General features: G+C 32.5%; 1 protein-coding gene across 2 annotated transcripts; it reads left to right on the forward strand.

The window, feature by feature from the left end:
* Window positions 1-1,556: 1,556 nt before the first annotated feature.
* LOC120261410 (protein-L-isoaspartate O-methyltransferase-like) lies at window positions 1,557-9,068 on the forward strand. 2 transcript variants are annotated; one of them, XM_039269291.1, is made up of 4 exons: window positions 1,557-1,896; window positions 2,904-3,180; window positions 4,416-4,580; window positions 8,458-9,068. In XM_039269291.1, exons 1-4 carry the CDS (start codon window positions 1,678-1,680, stop codon window positions 8,703-8,705), a joined length of 909 nt encoding a protein of 302 aa, XP_039125225.1. In that variant the 5' UTR covers window positions 1,557-1,677; the 3' UTR covers window positions 8,706-9,068. The 2 variants fall into 2 exon arrangements, with proteins under 2 accessions (XP_039125225.1, XP_039125227.1); XM_039269293.1 differs by having other exon boundaries at window positions 1,557-1,860.
* The last annotated feature ends 10,787 nt before the right edge of the window (window positions 9,069-19,855 follow it).

Here is a 19,855-nt window from a genome sequence, read left to right on the forward strand (position 1 = left end):
TTTTTTTGCGACGAGTTCATTTGGTTGTCACAAAAGGTAATAGTTTTTGCAATGGGTGCATTTGGTTGTCGCAAAAGCACTTAATTTTAGTAACGGATATATGTTTTGGTCACAAAAGATTATAGTTTTTGTGACAGATATTTGTCCTGGTTGCAAACAGTAATAATGGTTTTCACAATGGATGTATCAAAATAAAAAAAAAAACTTTGTGACACCATTTTAAGCCGTCGCAAAAATATTTGTCTCAAAAACATATTTTTCTTGTAGTGAATTAGCCAAGTGGAAATGTTGACTAGAAAATGATATTTTTAGTAACCATATATCAATGCTGATGTGATAAGAAAGTAAGTGATATTACCACCACATTAACACACGTTATTAACAACATGAGTACTTGTAACATGATTGTAATTCTAAAATTGGATGATGAAATTAAAATTTTTTATAATTCGATAATTTGAATAGAAATACACATTGGGTGATGACATGGGGTTATCTTTCAGAGTCCTACCTGTGCGGCACTTGCACCTTGCAAGTCAACCTACTGCCCAAAAAACAAACCGAGAATGGCCAAATCGCCACAACCACGAAGGAAAAGGAAGAGAATGGCAAAGACACTAATGTAAGAGAGAAAAACTAACTCTGAATTGAGAAGGAAGCTATTACAACTTAGGCCAAGACTTTCTTCTTTTAAGAGCTCTCCAAGCTCTTAAGATTACAAGAATGAGAGAATGAGAATGAGAAGGATGAGAGGGATGAATGGGATGCCCTTCAAGTGAAGAGTGAGGGGTCTTATATAGCTTCATCCAAGGCATCTTCACCAAGGACTAGGAGATGAACGTATTCCCATGAATTCCCGTTCCAAGAACTAGCAAAACGAATCGGGTTCTCCTCCAACGGCTACAAAACGATTAGCGGGGTCCTGTCATCACTATGCGCTCCCCACTTTGTCTCCCACTAGCTAAAGTATGTCCCTCGTCTGTCCACAGCGCCAGATAATCGCTGTTTATCCATCCGGGATGTCTCGATCGACACACCTACTAATCAAGAGACAGTCTCCGTTCGCACATGTCTGCTCATACGGTATTTCTCTAAATCTTGGCAAGTCAAGTGAGTCGCCACTCCGTTCTCAATCAAGAACCCAGATCATGGCCGAGTAAAATATTTGACCGTACAGAAGAACTGAATTCGGTCTAAGGGAATGGAATAACCATCCAGGCTCCTCCGCCCCGTGTCATGCCTGCGCCAAGGGTGTGACACCGAGAAGCCCTGTCACAGGTGACTATTTAGATATGTTACCTTTTTTAAAAATAAAAATAATATGGTACTTCTTCTAATACTTTTTTTCCATAATAATCACAGACATTTCGGAATAAAATGGAAAATATAAATATGAATGATAGCATTGCCGGTAAAAATGTCAAAATCATAGAGACTATGTAAATGTGGTCGTGGTTACAACTTGTTTTAATATATATTAAATATGATTTTTAATTATTTTCAAAATGTTAAATACATATTTAAAAACCCTCGCCCTAATCTGTATGTGACCCCGGTGGTGCAAAATCATGCCGCTTGGAGGAGCACGAATCACCAGGCACACGGAAGCGCCTAGGTGTCAAGAAAAGGCGTTGGCGGTGGCAGCAGAAGCAAAGGGGGGCAGAGAATAAACTAGAAATGTCCTCTGTAGCATATATTCTCCGAGGCTGCCGCGCTTCTCCCTCTTCCTCTCTGCTCCTGTCTTGCACCACAACCAACACCTCTCGCTCCTTCTCCGCTCTCTCCTTCTCTCCATCCCCCTTTTCTTTCCCTTCATCTTCGGAGAAGCTCCACAAGGTCCATCCCTTTCTGAGAATGGAGGTACTTCGTTTCTTGTTACCCAAACGTTTCATCCGTGTGAGTTAACACTGATTGTCTTTTATTTTCATGTTTATTTGTTGGATTTGCAAGATTTGTATGAGGTTTGTTTATTATTTGTGAGTATTCATCAGTGTGGCATAGAAATTTCAATTGGACAGTAGAAGATTTTCTTTTAGCTCTTTGTTGAAAACAAATTTGATTATTTTCCTTTGATTTTGTTTTGTCTGTGAAGAATCTGTGTCGTCTTTGATGATTTTCATTCCTCTCTCTAAGTAAGATAGATTCTGTTATTGGGTATCTTGTCAAACTAACCTTGCAAAACGAAGAGAAGGGGAATTTTCAAGAATTGTGGATAGATGCTTGATTGATAAGATATGCCACTGCATAAGGAGAGGTTTCAAGTAAGATGGATACTGGTATTGAATACTCTGACAGACTAAGCTTGAAAATATAAGAGAAGGGGAATTTTCAAGAATTTTAAATACATGCTAGATTGAAAAGATGAAAGGAGGTTTCAATTAGACCTCAATTACATTTAAGCAATAAAGGGTCTGGAAGGTGCTATAATTTTGCATCAAAAGAAATATAAAGAACAGAGCTTGCTAGAACTCTAAGATGCTGTTAATTACTTTTTCATGGTTAGGTTTACCTGCATACGGGGTTTTGTCATGGGAATAGGAATTTCTGTGAGATAATCAGAAAAAGAGTGAATAATTGAATAAAGATTAGTTCTCCTACATGTGTCAATTTGAAAGTCTTCTAAAAAGTGTTCAACGTGTTTGGAGTTTTATAGTTTGGATAATTGCTTTCCTGCCATCATTTTGCAATTAGGACGCTTTGTTTCTTATTTGGTGAAGTTTGGAATTGTATACTTGCGGAATGTTTCTGTAATTCAGAACTCCTTCTAGCATAAAATTTAACTTTCTCTGCTATCAGCATATATTTGTATATATAAATATATAATTGTATGATGCCAAAAAATAGTGATTAAATTTCTGATGATATATATCATCACTAATGTTTTTCTATTCATTATTTTGCAGCATTTCTGGACTGGAAGTTCAATTGCTAAAACAAAAATCAAAGGATTGGTGGAGCATTTGAAGGAGTATGGTGTAATCAAGTCAAAGAACGTGGCAGAAGTAATGGAAACTATTGATAGGGGATTATTTGTGCCTGAGGGCAATCCAGCTTATGTTGATAGTCCTATGCCTATAGGTTATAATGCGACTATATCTGCGCCACATATGCATGCATCCTGTTTAGAACTTTTGGAGGAGCATCTCCAGCCAGGCATGCGTGCTTTAGATGTTGGTTCAGGTTCCCTTCTTTGACAACCTTGTTTTGATTTTGATTACTCTATTTTTGTTGTTTAATGAGCCCTTCCTCATGAACTAAGAGAGCTTTTATATACTATCACAAGCTGGTCTATTAATTGCGTTTGGTTTCAGAACATTAAATTTCATTTATATTTTGTTCCACATTTTCATTTGCAACTTGCAAGCAGAAAATTCTTACTTCTATCTCCCATTTTGTCTTAAGGTAGTGGAGGTTTTAATTATATTTCATGGTAATTTATGATTGCCTATTAATTATGGAGTATTTTATTGGTTTTTATTGTTAAAATACTTTGTGTGCCTAGTGTACCAAATTCTTTCAACCCGTAGATTTCTAACCTTGAGATCCCTTCGTAAAAGGTCTTATGTGTTTTAGATTGTGTCAATACATTCATCTGCTATGGTTACTCTGTTAATCTCAATTATCAAGGGGTTCATGCTATTTTACTTGTATCATGTTTTGATGATTGAATTTATTTTATCACTATAGTTTTGATATAATATTTAAGTAGTTTATGATTATCTGTTGGCAAAGTTGTACTTGATCTTACATCTGTTATTTTGTGACTAATGCAACACATTGTATCAAAACTAACGCATTTCATGTCTTCTTCTTTAATAATCTTATTAGTTTGCTTTTAGTTTATTAAAGTCAACTAAAAGAATATGATAATTTTTTTCTACCAATCCAATTATTAATTATTTAGATGCTCGGTTGTTGTCGGCAGGCTAGCAACTTCTTATAATAACTTGTTAGTATTTGTATAGAACGCCTTCAAAATTATATTTCCTAGCCTACCTGGTATCTCGGAACAATAAATGCATTTCTTATCTATTAGTCAATGCTGCTCATATTAATCAATATATCGTGTTTTGATTTGGCCATTGTTCAGTTAGCTAGGATTTCCCCCCTCTTGTGATGTAAGGAGCTCGAGAATGGGATTGCTTTAAAATTTAGTTTGTTGGCTAATGTTTTTCAGTTTTATTTTCACCCTGCTATGTGGCTATTGCATTGCTGTTTCCTAGCTTCAGACCTAAAGAAAGGAATCAAATTCTTTTTCATTTTTTGTTATAAGCATGATCTGCTCTTTCAAAATACAACTGCACCAAAATATGAGCCTTACAAACCATATAGGCATTCTATGGAAAGTATAGCTTCTGACTGTGCTGCATCTATTTATCTTCTGCAAATACATTAGTTATAGGTTCTTGATGTAGGTACTGGTTACTTGACTGCATGTTTTGCCATGATGGTTGGTCCACAAGGCCGTGCAATTGGTATTGAACACATTCCAGAATTGGTTGCTTTTTCCATTGACAATATCAATAAAAGTGCTGCTGCACCATTGCTCAAGGGTGGTTCCCTCTCTGTGCATGCTGCTGGTATGTATTGCTCTATTTGGATACAGCATTGCAAGTGTTCATATATCATTCCTGTTGGCACAGCATTAACAGATTAATTTTTCTTTTGACAAAAATTGAGAAAGCCTGTTGACCATCTTTAACATTTCAGAGCCATTATAATTCCTGCTGATCATTTTATGTTCTCTTAATATTAGAGTTTATAAACCAGGGTACCATGCTTTCAGTCTGTTATAATTTAGATCCGTGTATCATGTTTTCAGTCTTAGGCTTGTCATAGTCTTGTATCTTGAATGTGAGTGGTTGCCCCCGAAATTAAATCAATAATATAATTTACAAGGAAAACAGAAAAGGCTAAATGGTGGCTAGCGGTTAGGTTGTATCTCAAGTTAGCTAGAATGTTGGATGGGCTCATTTACTTCAGGCTTCAGCCTAAGTCATTTGTTTGAATTAGACTCCTGAACCTAGAATGGCCCTCTTCAAGACAAACAGATGATTTTGAATTAGATCAACATGAATCAAGATGGTCATAACTTTTGAAGAAGTTCCTAGAATTCATCTTACTCGGTATTTTTTAAAATGATGCCTAGCTTTTAGTTTGATGAATTTTCAAAGAGAATGCATTTGTACAGAAATTGGTAAGAGTCATTAATTTGATCAATTATCCTGGATTTTTCTGCAAGCTATAATGTGACCACTAGAGTAATAAGCAATTTTTACAATCTTGTCTTTTTTTTACTAGAGGTCACAATTTGCATAGGTTGGATGAGTACACACAAATCACATGAATCGTTATTAGACTTGCTTATTGATGCTGGCCGGACGGATGAACTAGCTTGCGCCTACATGGACAAGTGGGACGCGATGACCTAGGCGGGGTCATTTCAGTAATTTTCCTAAATGACTAATTTTGATGATCAGAGGGCCCCATTAGATGGAAAACGGGTCAACAAACTCAAGTCACTAGCTTGCCACACAAGCTTGTGAGTCACACCGTTTTTGGGCCAAATTCCATCATCTGGGCCTTGAATCAGTAATTTTGTCGTTTATGGAAAGATTTCCCGCATCCATATCTTAGGCTATAAATCTCTGATAGGGGCGCCGTTTTTGGTATTTGCTTTATTTAGTTTTGATTTTTAATTCTATGATGTTGATTGAGAATTTTCCACTTTTGGGAAATTTTCAATTTGTTTTCCTTTTTTTATGTTTTTTGGGTTTTCTTGTTGGTCTATTTAATTGTAAGCTTTCGGGCTATGAAGGGCAGTTTTTGAATGAAATAAAATTTAGTTGCTCTTTGTTTTCATTTAAATTCTTGGGCATTCTGAGACTAAACAGGATTTAGATTTGTTGTTGACTTGGGCATTCTCAGACTAAACAAGTCTTCAACCTTATCCCGCTTTGTCACTTATAAACCCTTATTATTTGTTTCCAAATTAAAAACCTATGTTGGTTTAGAATAGGTTTGGGGCTTCTTGCTTGGGTATGGCGATGGTAATGGGGTGTTGACTCTGACCCCCATCCTCTTGATATCTGATTTGGAACCGTATGATAAACCCATTCCCGCATTTGACACGATGTGGATCTCCATCCACCCCATTCTTCAGTGAGGAATAATTTTTTATAAACAAAAAATTACGATCAACAAGAAAAATTGCTTGCCACCAAATTTGAAAATCTTCTGAGATTAAACAAGATAATAAAATAGGGCTATTTACTTGGTTGGAAATAAGTTGATCATTATGAAATGGTGAGATGGTGGCTGAGTTGCATAAAACAGAAGATGCCAGGCAAGGTAACATGATGTTCATAGTCCCAATTATAAAATTTTAGTATACTCATGATTTCATATATACTGGAGGCAGACATAAAAAAGAGAGAATAAGGGTTTTAGGTCTTAGATAGGCGTGGCTTTTGCTTTTCAGGATTACTAAACATTTCAGTGTTTAATTGAACTTCAAGTTTCAAAAGTCAAGTTTTAAAGAAATAATTTACATTTTTATAATCATGTGATTTATTGATAATAAAATAAAATTGAAATATCAGTATTTATTATATAATATATATATATATATATATATATATATATAGTATAGGACATATAGGGGGTGTTTGGTTCCCGGAAGTGAGATTGGAAGTCATGGAAGTGTTTCACTTCCGGGCACTTCCATGTGTTTGGTTCACGGAAGTCAGGCTAGATGTGGGAAGTCCCACTTCTGAAAAGGCACCATTTCTGGATTTTGTCTTTCGGATAAAAAATGCCAAAGTGGGACTTCGGTGTAATTTCAACTATTCATAGAAGTGAGTATATGTGTTATTCATATATAACTTTTTCTTGCAATATGTTTTCTATTTACTTTTATAATAAATTTATTCAATAATTTTAAGAAAAATTATAAATTTCACTAATATTTAACTATAATGAAATAAATGTATAATATGTATTTAAAATAATAATAAGCATGGTGATGTTAATTTGTTCTTTTAAAAAAGCGTTGTTGAAATTATTAACATATTTATTAAGTATTTTAAATATCTAGATATAATTGTTGAAATTTAAAATAATAAAACAAATAAATGTTCAGTATGTTACTTCAACTTCACACTTTCACATTAAAATGTACAAATTAATGATATGGAATAATGCCAATGATTTAGAAAATAATCGGATCAACCTTCCATGCTTATGAATATTTAATTATTTATAAATTAAAAAAACTCAAGGTTGGGGGTAACTTCATCACTATTAGGAAGTGGTGACTTTGCATGCTAACCAAACATTGGAAGTGGGCTAGAAGTGCTTCACTTTGGTGTGCTACCAAATATCAGGAAGTAGTATTTCTATCATGAAGTGTGATTTTTGTGGAAGTGAGACTTCTGGACTTCCCCACTTTTGTCCCATCTCCGAAAAAACCAAACACCCACATAGTATATGTAGGTATATATTATGGCAGGAATGATGATTGGGGTGAGGAATCCTTTTTCCTAATTTTGCCTAATCCTTGGTATAGGCTCCATGCTAGACCAGAAGGATCACGTTGCTGCCCTGTCTTAGGGGAAAAATCCCATAAGGACTGGATTGGTCCCTGCAGTGTTGGGTTGGATTGCTATCCTTACTCAAGTAGCCAAACCCAAACTATGTATAAATATAATGGTTGTTGTCATATAACCTGGAAAATTGAAAACTCAATAACTGAGTATTATATTTAAATATGTAATATAAACAATTGGAATTTGTTTGATTTTTAAACATATAATAACTAATCGTTTCTATTTTTTATTCTTGAGTAAATTAAATTCAAATTTTAAACTAATTTCTTCTTCTTCTCATATTAATATTTGTATAAATTAATTCTAATTTTCGCTTATTCATATTCAATAAAAATCTTAATTTTCATGGCATTTGTTAAATGGCTTCAGTTTTCTTGTTTTGTTACCAGTTGTTTGTCTGTCATCTTTTATTCTCATTTATCGTTATTTGGTTTTTCTAAATGAGTATGTTATCCATTTTGTAAACAGATGATATTCATAGTTTATTCAATACTTTTTAACAGGGTTTGGAATTTAGTACCGGTTTGGGAAGGAAAGCTTTTGAGAATTGTCTTTTTCGTGTTAACCCATAACATTGCTATCCCAAGACTTGACTACATTATGAAGCTGACCATGATTATTACTGCTAAGATATTAACACATCTTTTCCTTCTATTGATTTGTTCCATACACAATAAATCACCTCTAAATCATAAAGTTTGATTCTTGTCTCTACCATGGTTTCCTCTATTTCTGGATTATTTTGTTTGGAAAGTCCCTTTTGATTACATAGTTCTCTTCATTCTATTTTAATTTATGAGACACCAAATTTCTAGGTTTACATTCTTGTAAAATTTGTGACCACCTGCAGATGGAAGGCTTGGGTGGCCTGAATTAGCACCTTATGATGCCATTCATGTCGGAGCAGCAGCATCTGAAATTCCTCCAGCATTGCTAGAGCAGCTGAAGCCTGGAGGTCGGATGGTGATTCCTGTTGGAAACATTTTCCAGGACCTGAAGGTGGTTGATAAGAATCTGGATGGCTCTATAAACATCAGGAATGAAGCATCCGTGCGTTATGTTCCTCTGACAAGTCGGGCAGCTCAGTTGCGGGAATAAATACATGAAAGCCCTTTCATCAAGCTTAAGGCTAAACTCCAGTTGAAACGATCTTGTACATATCAAAAGCCATGGTGAGTGTCAGTTTTGTAAATTTCATAGCTGTGAGACTGATTTGCAGGTTGCCTCCAGCTTATGAGGATGTGATGCTGGACAACTTTTGGTTTACTTGAATGATATGCTTGTGTAGCCTCTAAAGTAAAATGGAAGCTTTAATTTGTTTGTTATGCAGCTCATTTTCACTGGTAGCATAATTAGAATGTGAATTTGCATTGATGTAGCTATTTGAGCTAGTCTGCATTTAAGCATGTAAGTTTCATTGTAGAAATTGTTTCTTGTACAGAAGAGTGCTCAGTTTTGGTAGTCCTGAGGTGTTATATTTTCTTGAGTGACAACATTGTTCAGAGAAGTTATTTGCTCATCTAACTATGTTAGATTATACTGATCTTTCTGCCTCGAGGTCAAACGGAGATACAACATCAGCAAGCTATGTTTTGTTTGATTTATTGTTTGAGCCTGCATAGTCTGATTGACTGAACTTACTAAATCTCAGTTCATGGCTTTTGAGTTTTAATACATTACAGGATTACTGATCTCTTCAACCTTCATGCGTTTCTAACTGTTTACCGCATTTGGTTAGTTATAAGAGGCTTGTCATATTCAAGATATGTATATAGATGGAACATTTGCTTGAATGTGAAAATTTATCTTATTGATTTTTTTTTTAACATAAGAAAGGATATTTTTCACTCTAGAACCAAAAGTAAAGATACATGTATAATTTTGGGATTAAAAGCAGAGTCTAAATGCCTTTTCTCAATTCTTGTAAAAGACGGCAGCAACAGCTTGCTCGCATGTTAATTATCTGTCTTTTACAAGTACTGCAAAGTAAGTAAATTAATATTACCAATGGTTTTGGTCTCTTTTCATCACATTTGGCAAAACTTAGTATTTAATACATGAAAACAAAATCTTTCTAAAATATTGGAATTAATCTCTAAAAGGAAGGACCAATTTGAACAATGGTGCCAGACATTGATAATTGCGAAGTTGGTAGGAGAAGGGGATATCTCTCAGGTTTGTCTCAAGTAGAAATCTTACCCTGAATCTTGATAAAAACCAATATTCCTTATGGTTGCTTTGTAAAAAACCTAAAGCGTAAATATATTTATATATATCAACTGTGAATTAATGGCTCTTTAGTCTCTTTATGTATATGTTGGCTAATTAGTCCGTATAATTGACGGAAATTTCACTACATCATCATAAGTCTGCTTTTACATTAGCGAGTTTTTTTTTTATCCTTTACTTGCCTGACCTTGTTATAATTTGACCAATCAAAAATATAGAATTATAAATCAATTTTATATTTAGGGTTTTAGTTGATTGTGGTTTATGATTTTCAATTAAGGAAAACGTTAATGTTAATCACTTCTCAAACGATGTCTTAGAGTTTTTTATTAAAAAATAAGTGTGAATTACTTAATGCTTTCATGGAATGCATATGATTCACATGTATTTGATTATTTTCTTGTAACTAAGTCTATAAAGGCTAGGTGTTATTCTAAGATGTCTTGACTCTTCCATGAATCTTCTTGTGAAAGGAACCATGATATTTCGACATTTTTTTTTTCTTTTTTGGTTTTCTCGGTGAGAAGTGTGTTTGAGTGTGTTTATCTTAAGTAGTTCACTGGTTGATATTCTCCAAGTTTTCTCTCGAGCTTCTCTTTAAAGAACACAATTGAATATGTTTTCTTTGATTTATTGATAAATCTTTGGATTTTTCATATTTGACATATGTTTCATGGATTTTGAGTTGTAACTTCTGTGTCCAAGTGAGTTAACAACTTTATCTCCAATAACCTAATACATAAAAACTTTTGACTTTGTCCTATATTTAAAGTCTTTGAGTCTTTATAATTATTGAATTCTTTATAAATATTATTTTTACCATTTGAAACTTGAGAAGGTGGGGAAGGGGGTGATGATAGTAAAAAAGAGGTTTAATTGGTGGGTTGGAAGATTGTGTGTAAGCTGAAAATTAATGAAGGGTTAGGCATTCGAACTATGGCATTTTAGAATCTCTCCTTGATACAAAAGATTGCTTGGCACTTCTTGAATGAAGTGGATGCTTTTTGGTTTCAGCTTTTAGGTCAAAGTATGGAGTGTATTGTGATATTGTGCATTATGCTTGTGACATTCAAAGAAAATAATATTGGCCAAGTTCGTGGAGTTAGTGGAAATTGAAAAGGTTTAGTAGGGCTCATCTTTGCTGAATAAGGGACTCGTTTGGAGAATACGTAATGGCAGTAATGTGAATTTTTGGAGGGATAATTGATTAGGTAATCCAATTGTGGCAGCAGTGGAAATTTTGCCTATTTCTATTATTTTGGAGGCTAAAGTAGCAGTGCTTATTATGGATTATAGTGATTGGAATTCAAATTTTTTCTTTGTTCAATTGCCAATGGATATGACGGTAAGAATTTGGGTTATCCATTTCCTAAGTACGGAGCCATGGAAGATGAAAGAATTTGAAAGTCCACCTTGGATGGTTGTTTTACTTCAAAGACAACCTACCAAGCTTTATTGTCAATTTGGTGTGGCAAGGATGATATCCATATAGATTAGTTGTGGAGGTTTTTCAGCCATGCTATATGGTTGCATTTATTGTGTGGATGGCAGCGTCAGGTGTTTCTGTGCTATATGGTCACTCAAGGCCCCAAGGGAATCATCTTTCATGTGTTACAATGAGATTGTGACTTTGCACAAAATGTATGGGAGCATTTGTTGCTTTTCTATTTATGGAGTAATTTCTCTGATTTATCAATGAAGGATTGGTTAGCTAGAAATTTACATGGTTCGACTTTCTCTGAAGGTAACGCGTGGTTATGATTAGAAGTGTGTCTTTGTTTTCAGTGGATTGAAAAACTTTGACCCATTGTTATAACTTCTTAATATTTGATGAAATTGATAGCCAAGATGTAACGAGCTTATGTGTCCAAGCAGTTGAAGAATATTTTCCTAAAGATCATGTCATGATTCGATGATTTCTCTTAGCACATGATTACATGAAGCTGTACGTACATTGATGGGGGCATCGAGAGGGAATCCAACCATTGTAGGAATTGTTGGTTTTCAAACGCATTTGGGAAAACATCGTGGCTGAGTTACAAACAGTGAGGTTTGGTTTATTGTTTGCATCGAGTAAGGGACATCATAATATTATTTGTAAATTTTGATGTGAGAGTGGTGCATGATCGTCTAAATCTGCAAATGTTATTTTGCCCCATCGTGGAAGCCTAAATGGAATCAAGTGTCAACATATACTTCAAATTATTATTATTATTATTATTATTATTATTATTATTATTATTATTATTATTATTTTGGTTGAATAATTTGTTTGTAATTTAAACAACAATAATTACATTCAAGTACAAAGAGAAGATAGTCAAATATATCTATAACTTATTTTACATTATATATTTTTACCATGTGTTGGACAAGTAGTTTTATAATGTCTAGTTTTTACAAAAAAGGCATAAATTATGACTAGTATAATGTCTGAACTTTGGTCAACTTACGATATGTCGGATATGTTGTTCTATAGATGAACCATCTTTAATCCACCTAAAACAAATAGTTTTAAACAATTTAAAATACAAATAAGTTAAAAAAATTTGCAAAAATAATTCATATTTTAATAATAATAATAATAACATATTTTTCCAAAATAAATACGGTATAAAAGAAATATAACTTTTTGAAAATTAATGATAACTTAAATATTGTTTACAAAGACAAAATATTTTGGTTTTAAGGTTTTTTAAAAAAGAAAGGTGTTAATGAGAAAAATGTCAATATCTTAATTTTTTTAAAAAGTCTACTCATCACTTTGCAGATGACTAGGTTTGATGTGATGTTTTAAAATCTATGTTGGTGAATAAATTTTACATGAGGTTATTTTGACAATTAAAAAAAAAGGATGGTTATAATGAAAAACCCTTCTTTTTATTAATCATTCTTTTATCTTAAATTACATGGTTTCTTATGATTACATTTTTCTTTGATTTATTTTTTTTTCTTTTTTTTTTTATTTGAAGGATGGATAGAGATTTGTTAATTTAATTTTTAAAATTTTTAATATAATTTTTAAGAGTAAGGTTTAGATAATGTAATTGAATTTGTTGTGCAAATCATTGCATAATTTTTTTCAAATTAATAAATGATATTTTAAAATAATTTATATGATGCTGACATTGTGTAAACCCACACACTCTTGTCACCAATGTTGTCAAACCCGGACCGGCCCGGCCGGTTCGACCGGAAAAACCGGGAACCGGCCATGAAGCCGGTCCGAGTATACCCTTTGGCTCGGCTTTGATATAACCCGGTCAAAAACCGGGTGACCCGACCGGTTTACTAAAAAATCGGTGATTAACCCGGCCGGGTCTAACGGACACCCGGAGTCACAACAGTGAAAAGAAAGTGATGAAGAAGAAAGGAAATAAGGGAGCTACGGTGAGGAAGAAGAAAATGAAACAATGAGGGAACTTCGGTGGTGGGAGGAAGAAGAAAGTATGGAGAGAGAGAGCCCAATGTTTTTTGTGAGTCCCAATGGAAGTAATATTTTAATTTTAATTTTTTTTGGTTTTTGAGTCCCGATGAAGCCTAAGGTGAGAGGGTTATCATTAGATTTTTTTTTAAAAAATTTATATTTTTTAAAAATCTTATAAAACTAAAATTTTAAATATTAAATTTATATTTCAGATATTTTAAAAATTAAGGAAAATATATAAATTAAAATTTTACATATCATTTTTATTTAATTGTGGTTTTAAATTATTAAAATATAGATTATATTATTTTTATCATTATTAATAATTATTATATATTTTTTAAATATTTTATTATTGACTCCGGTTCAACCCGTTTCGACCCGATTGAACCCATCAACCCCTGACCCCTGAGCTTGACCGGGTCATTACCCGGGCCGGGTCTGACTACCTTGCTTGTCACTTTGAAGAAAAAAAATTAACAAAAAAAAATTAAACCGTATTAAATATTTTGATAGTAGTATCCAAATAAAATTTATTTGAAAATCACTCTTTTACACTCTAACAGTACCTTTTTGAAAATATTGTTACTTATTTTAGAAACGTGTCATTTTTGACAGTCAATCTTTAATTCGATAATTACTTTTTAATTTGCATAAGCCCTAAACGGTTAAACAAAGACATTATTTATTATAGGAATAGTGTATTCTAACAAACCGATTGCAATATCAACAAGTTGATGGATTAATATTATCCCTTCGACAAAATAAAAAGCCAAGGTTATCAGAACAAGACTAACCAATCCGATTAGGCTAGAAAAGCAGAATTTGGTAAAATCAGTGATGAGATAATAGTTAAAAAAAAAATCAATATCATCCTAAATAAATAAATAAATTTAGAAAATAAAAAGTAAAGTTTCAAATTTTTTTTTTATTGAATATAATGGTGTTTGGATTCAAAAGTAAAGGAATGGTTGAGTGTTCGTGTAATCAAATTTTAATGAGAGAAATGGATTAAAAGGTTATTTGATAAACTTTATTTGGCATAAGAAGGGAAACAAAAGTAACGGCTCAAAAAAGGTATTAGAGTTTTTAAAAAGTTATAATTATTTATTTATTTATTAGGTTCTTCTTTTCCAGCACCCAAATCGAGAGACCAAGAAAATTGAGATTTCAGAGAGGGTCAGAGTAAACTCTTTTTTTACTTTCATAAATTTCAAAATTTATCCAAACAAAAGTTTACCTTGATCCTTTGAAGTACTTTCCATTCAAAACCATTAATCCAAGCACACTATAAATGTTGTCTTGAGAAAATTTTATTTAATTTTTTTATTTGATGTTATTGTCTCCTTTTTCTAAATAGCTTTAAATATAATAAATCAATCTTTAAAAATATTTGTGACTAGGTTTAAAATATATATATATATATAATTCTCAAACTTAAATTCGTTTAAACTTCTCACATAAAAATCCATCCCAAGCACATCCAAATCTAGGGATGTCAATGGGCCCAACCTCGACGGGGAAAATCCGATTCTCCGCTCTGTCGGGCTAGGGACGGGGAATATTTTCGGGTATTTGGGAGAATATCTCCCTGCCTTGACTCCACTCTGAAATATTAAATATTTAATTTAAATATATTATGTATTATATGTTGTACCTTGCCTTATTTTTTTAACTTTAATTTTTTTATTATATTTTTGCATACTTGGGAGTTAGAAGGGCAATTTGGTCTTTTTTTCCATGTCCCTACTTTTGGCCATACCCACAATCATGCCTTGTCATTTCCAAGCCATTCCTTGCCATTTCAAAGCCATGCTTTTCCTTTCATTATCTCTTTGCATTTCTCTTGGAGAAGAAAGAGACCTTGAATGAAAAATCCTTCCCTTGATGCCTTGAAGCTCCATCTTTCTTTTCTCCTTCTCTCTTGAAGCTAGCAAGATAAACACCATATTCTTTCTTGTTTTCTCCTTGTTTCTTCATCCTTGCTAGGTGAACTTAGTGTTTGTGGTAAATGAGCATATTTGAGCCTTGATTCTTGCATTATCTTCTTGTTAGAGCGTAGAAGGCTATTGGATTATGATTCCCTTATTTGTTTTCCAAAAAAATTGTTGGAATCTGGAGTGAACCGTGTGCTTGCAATTTCGGGGTTATTGTAGCACCAGTGAGTTCTCCTTGTTTTCTTAGTTTCTTTGGCTTAGAGGGAAGCCTAGAACCTTTGGAATTCTTTATAAACCCCCGATCTTAGCTTTGAGTTAACCCTTGACCTCGTTGAGGGACGTTTTGCGTTCTTGATCATATGGTTTTCCTTGGTGTTTCTTTGGTTCACTCTTTTCTTGTTTGTGTGTGGGTGAGTGTGTGTGGTCTTGGTTGGTTAGGTGTTGAGGGATTGGCTTGAGGCAAGAGCTAGCGGAGGAGTAACACTCTTGTGTGCTATACTCACCTAAGTTTGTGAGTGGGACTAATTAGCATAATTCTATTAGAAAAAAAATACTAATTGCTATATATATTGTGGCTTAGGTAAAGCTTTATTGGTTTATACTTGTTTTGTATCTTGTTTAATGATGGTTATTATTGTTAAAGATCTTGAAGGTATTATTTGGTGTTTAAATGTTCATCTTTGACTTATGAGTTATATTCTTCAAGGAGTTTGCGAAATCTTTGTTTTATGAAACTTGGGATTTTTCATGGAATTCTTTGATTTTGCATAATCTAAGCTTGAACTCCTCTTCGGTTGTCGAAAGGAAAGAATTTTCATGTTATTTCTTGTGTTGGATTATGTAAATTGTTTTGTGTTAAAAGCTTGAGTTTCGCTTGTGCATTTATCATTTTCTTGTGGAAATGACTGAGATGTTGTTGATTGATGGTTATTATTGGTTATTGTACTCCTTGTGGAGTTGTGCTTATTATTAAGTTTGTATGGTGATACCCTACTGAAGTAGGTGGTCTCCACGGCCAGCCTGTGAAGGTGGCGTGGTAGACCGGCTGATTACTACGAGGGCTAGTTCAGGTGAGAGTGTAGAATTCTGATTGGATATTCATCGGGTAGACGTTGTCATTATACGGTGAACCAATTGGTCAACGTCAAGGGTATGAGTACTTTGACGACTCTAAACCTAGCTGCGACCGTGGTGAAGGCTTAGGGAGGTTTCAGACCACTTTATGCTGGGTGAGTGTTGGGTGTTGCTTTATGCTAGGTTTGAAATTTACTTCCTTTGCGTTTCTTTTGTTATGTCATATTGAATTTGTGGTGAGGGGCGAAGCCCAACTGTCGCTCTTAGGAGGGCAGTCTCTCGTAAATTTGATTTGGCACTAGTATTATATTTACTTATTGTGAAACTCAAGATTATTTAGTTGTTATACCTGTATTTTGGAACTATTTTGATTTATATGTTTTATTGTGGAAGATTAGCTTGAAGTGAACTCGTTTTCATATTTTTGAGCCCTGTGTTTGGTATTTTATGAATTTAATGTTGTAAAACTATACTTGAGATAAAAAGCTTTCTTGACTCTAGCTTTATTAGTTTGTTTTGGAGATTACTACTATGTATAATTATGTTCTAAACTAGTTATCTTATTAGCACAACTCTACTAATATTTTATGTTATAAATATCTAAATGAAAATTGAAACAAAAACTCTCCTAGTTATGAGAATTTGCAATTTAATCTCACAATACCTAACTCAATTATAATTTATAATTAATTAATATGATGGGATCTTGAATGGTCGCACCGCTCTATTTTATAGCTTAATATTAATATATCAAATATATTATCTCCAATAGTATATTTTTTTTAATGTAAATAAATTTTTAGCTTAAAATAGGACTCACTGTCTTAATTTTAATCTCTAACTCTTTATTTAGTTATTTAATAAATTATTTGCAAAATTTAGAAAAATTTTAAAAATACAATATAGTTAATATAAGTTTAGGATTTTATTTAATTTTATATTAATGTTCATTTAAATACTAAAAATTTACTAGTTAAATAAAGATAAGATCTATAATCACCTCATTGCATGAAAGAACACACATAAAAAAAAAAACGAAAAAAACTAAAAAAATCTAAATAGTTCGGGCTTACAAACCCACTGTCGGGGCTAGGGTTAGCATCATAAAATAAAATAAAAATAAATAAATCTAAATAATGGGTTAATAAACCCGACATCCGGGTTACTAAACTTGTTGCCAGGATTAGCACTATAAAAAAAATGAAAACAAAAAATGCAAATGTGATTTATTTTTTTATTAACAAAAATATAGTTTCTCTAAAATTATTTTAGTTTAAAAATCAAGTAAACCAAACAAAATAAAAATATGTATAGTTTTTAAAAGTTATTAATTTAACAAGATATAGTTTCTCTTTTCATCTCTCCACTGTGCATCTTTGCCATTTTTGTTTATCTTTAATATACGTCTGATTTATTTACTTTTTAAAAAACAAATTGTTTTTGATTTTTAAAAAAATAAAATTTAGTATTTATTATAAAAATATTTTGAAAAATATTTAAAAAACACTTTCTAAATGTACAAATTAAACATTTATTTGTATAGATGTGTTCAAATTAGTTCGTAATTTTACAACCATCAAACTATAAAATAAAATATTTAAAATATTTTTATAAAAACTAGTAAATAAAGTTAGTATTGTTTTGAAATGGGTTTGGTATTTTTTTTTCTTGATTGCTTGCTCTAGTTCGATGCAGAAGTAATTATCAATAGATGATTGTGTATGTTGCTATTTTGTGTTAGGCATTTAACATAACTACACATATTTGTAAATGAGGTTCTCAATTATCAAATATTTTAATGATATTTTTAGCAAATATTTTATAAATTTTATTTAAAATAATAATATTTTAATTTATTAATCAAGGTTGAAGAACCCCAAACCCCAAAATCCCCACGGGGACAGGGATGGGAAAAAAAATCTCCATAAATGGGTTCGGGGTGGGGATCGGGAGTTGGGCTTATTAATTTGGGGCCTGGGCTGGGGAATATATCCCTGGGTGAATCCCTTCCATGTTGACATCTCTACCCAAATCATTGATGTTTAATTTTGAAATTTACCCGAAAAAAAGTTAACTGTATACATGTATGAAATTGAAGTTATTTGAAAATTTGATTTATTGAATATTTGCTAATATAAAACTAATGTATTATATAATTTTGATATGAGCGATGCTATTTTTACATAATAGGTTTCTGAATGATGTGGATGCCAACTTGTCATCCACATCATCATCCACGTTATTCTTTTTTTTATATAAACTTAAAATTTAAAGATTAAAAATCCTTAAGTTCTTAAAATTTTATAAAAAATTATAACACCATATCTAAAATCTTAAACCCAAATATTACAAAATCCTATACCCAAAAAATCTAAAAACTAAAATCTTAAATAATAAATACTAAACCCTAAAATCCCAAATCCTAAAACCTAACCCCAAACAATAAATCACAACCCCTTAAAGGTTTAAATTTAAAATTCAGATAATAAAAAAAAATTAAATATTTTTTAAGTAAAAGAAGTGAGAGAGAAAGAATGACATAAATGCTGACATGATGCCAACTTGGTGTCCACGCCATTCGGAAAACTTATTCGGGAAATATATTCGGGAAAAGTAGCATTACTCTTTCCTCTTTCCTTTTTGTCAAAGCCTTCAGTTTTGAAAATCTCATAAAAAGATTTAAGAATTCATTCTTCTTCTTGAATGGTTTCTTAGATATTTTCAATTCCCAATCACCAGTAATTCTAATTGTCTAAGAGAAATTACAAATAAGTAAATCTAAGTTCCGAGCTATGGTGTATTTCTATAACATTTTTTTAATCAAATTATGTAAGAATATAAAAATTATTAAACCTCTATAGGACTTGAGTCTTTCCTATCCTACCCAACTTGAAAAGTCTCATAAAGGAAAAGGAAATAAGGCAGCTAAATTTGTTTTATGGAAAATTAATTAAAAGTCCCTAGAAAGTTTCATTCTTCCTATTCAATCCCTCCTACTTTCCGATATTCCATATACTCCCTCATTTTTTTAAGCCATTTTCCTTTTAGTCCTTGTCGTCTAGTTTGTCAGTTTGTTTGATGTAAACTACTAGAAATTTACTTGTGAGTGAAAAGCAAAAGTTGGTAGACTTTTTCCCGCAAGGTCACATCTTTTTTTTGTCTGGTGTACGGCCAAAATCCCAAAGAAGCTTGCCTATCATAAGTTTTTTGTTTCTCTCATCCTTCTTCTTCTTCTTGTTCATCTTGTTCTTCTTCTTCTCCTCCTTTTGGGATTCTTGGTGAGACTTCAAGGGTGGTTTCTTATGTTCCTTTTGTTTCTCTATTCTTCTTCTTCTTACTAGCTGTCCCGTATATAACAAGCTTTTACAACTTTTATACAAGTGTTCATCATCAATTGAAACATTTTGTGCTGTGACACTATACATAGGAGAAGGACATGTACTTCAATTTACCATCTTGAGTTCATGAAAGACGGTCATGGGTGAGATATATGAACATTGGGCATTGGAAGTTTCTTAGGTAAGAGTGAAGTTTGTGATACCAGACTCATGCAAAACATTTTCCAAATTGAGTCAGATGCA

This window comes from Dioscorea cayenensis, chromosome 5 (genome assembly GCF_009730915.1).
Source record: "Dioscorea cayenensis subsp. rotundata cultivar TDr96_F1 chromosome 5, TDr96_F1_v2_PseudoChromosome.rev07_lg8_w22 25.fasta, whole genome shotgun sequence".
NCBI classification, from domain to species: domain Eukaryota; kingdom Viridiplantae; phylum Streptophyta; class Magnoliopsida; order Dioscoreales; family Dioscoreaceae; genus Dioscorea; species Dioscorea cayenensis.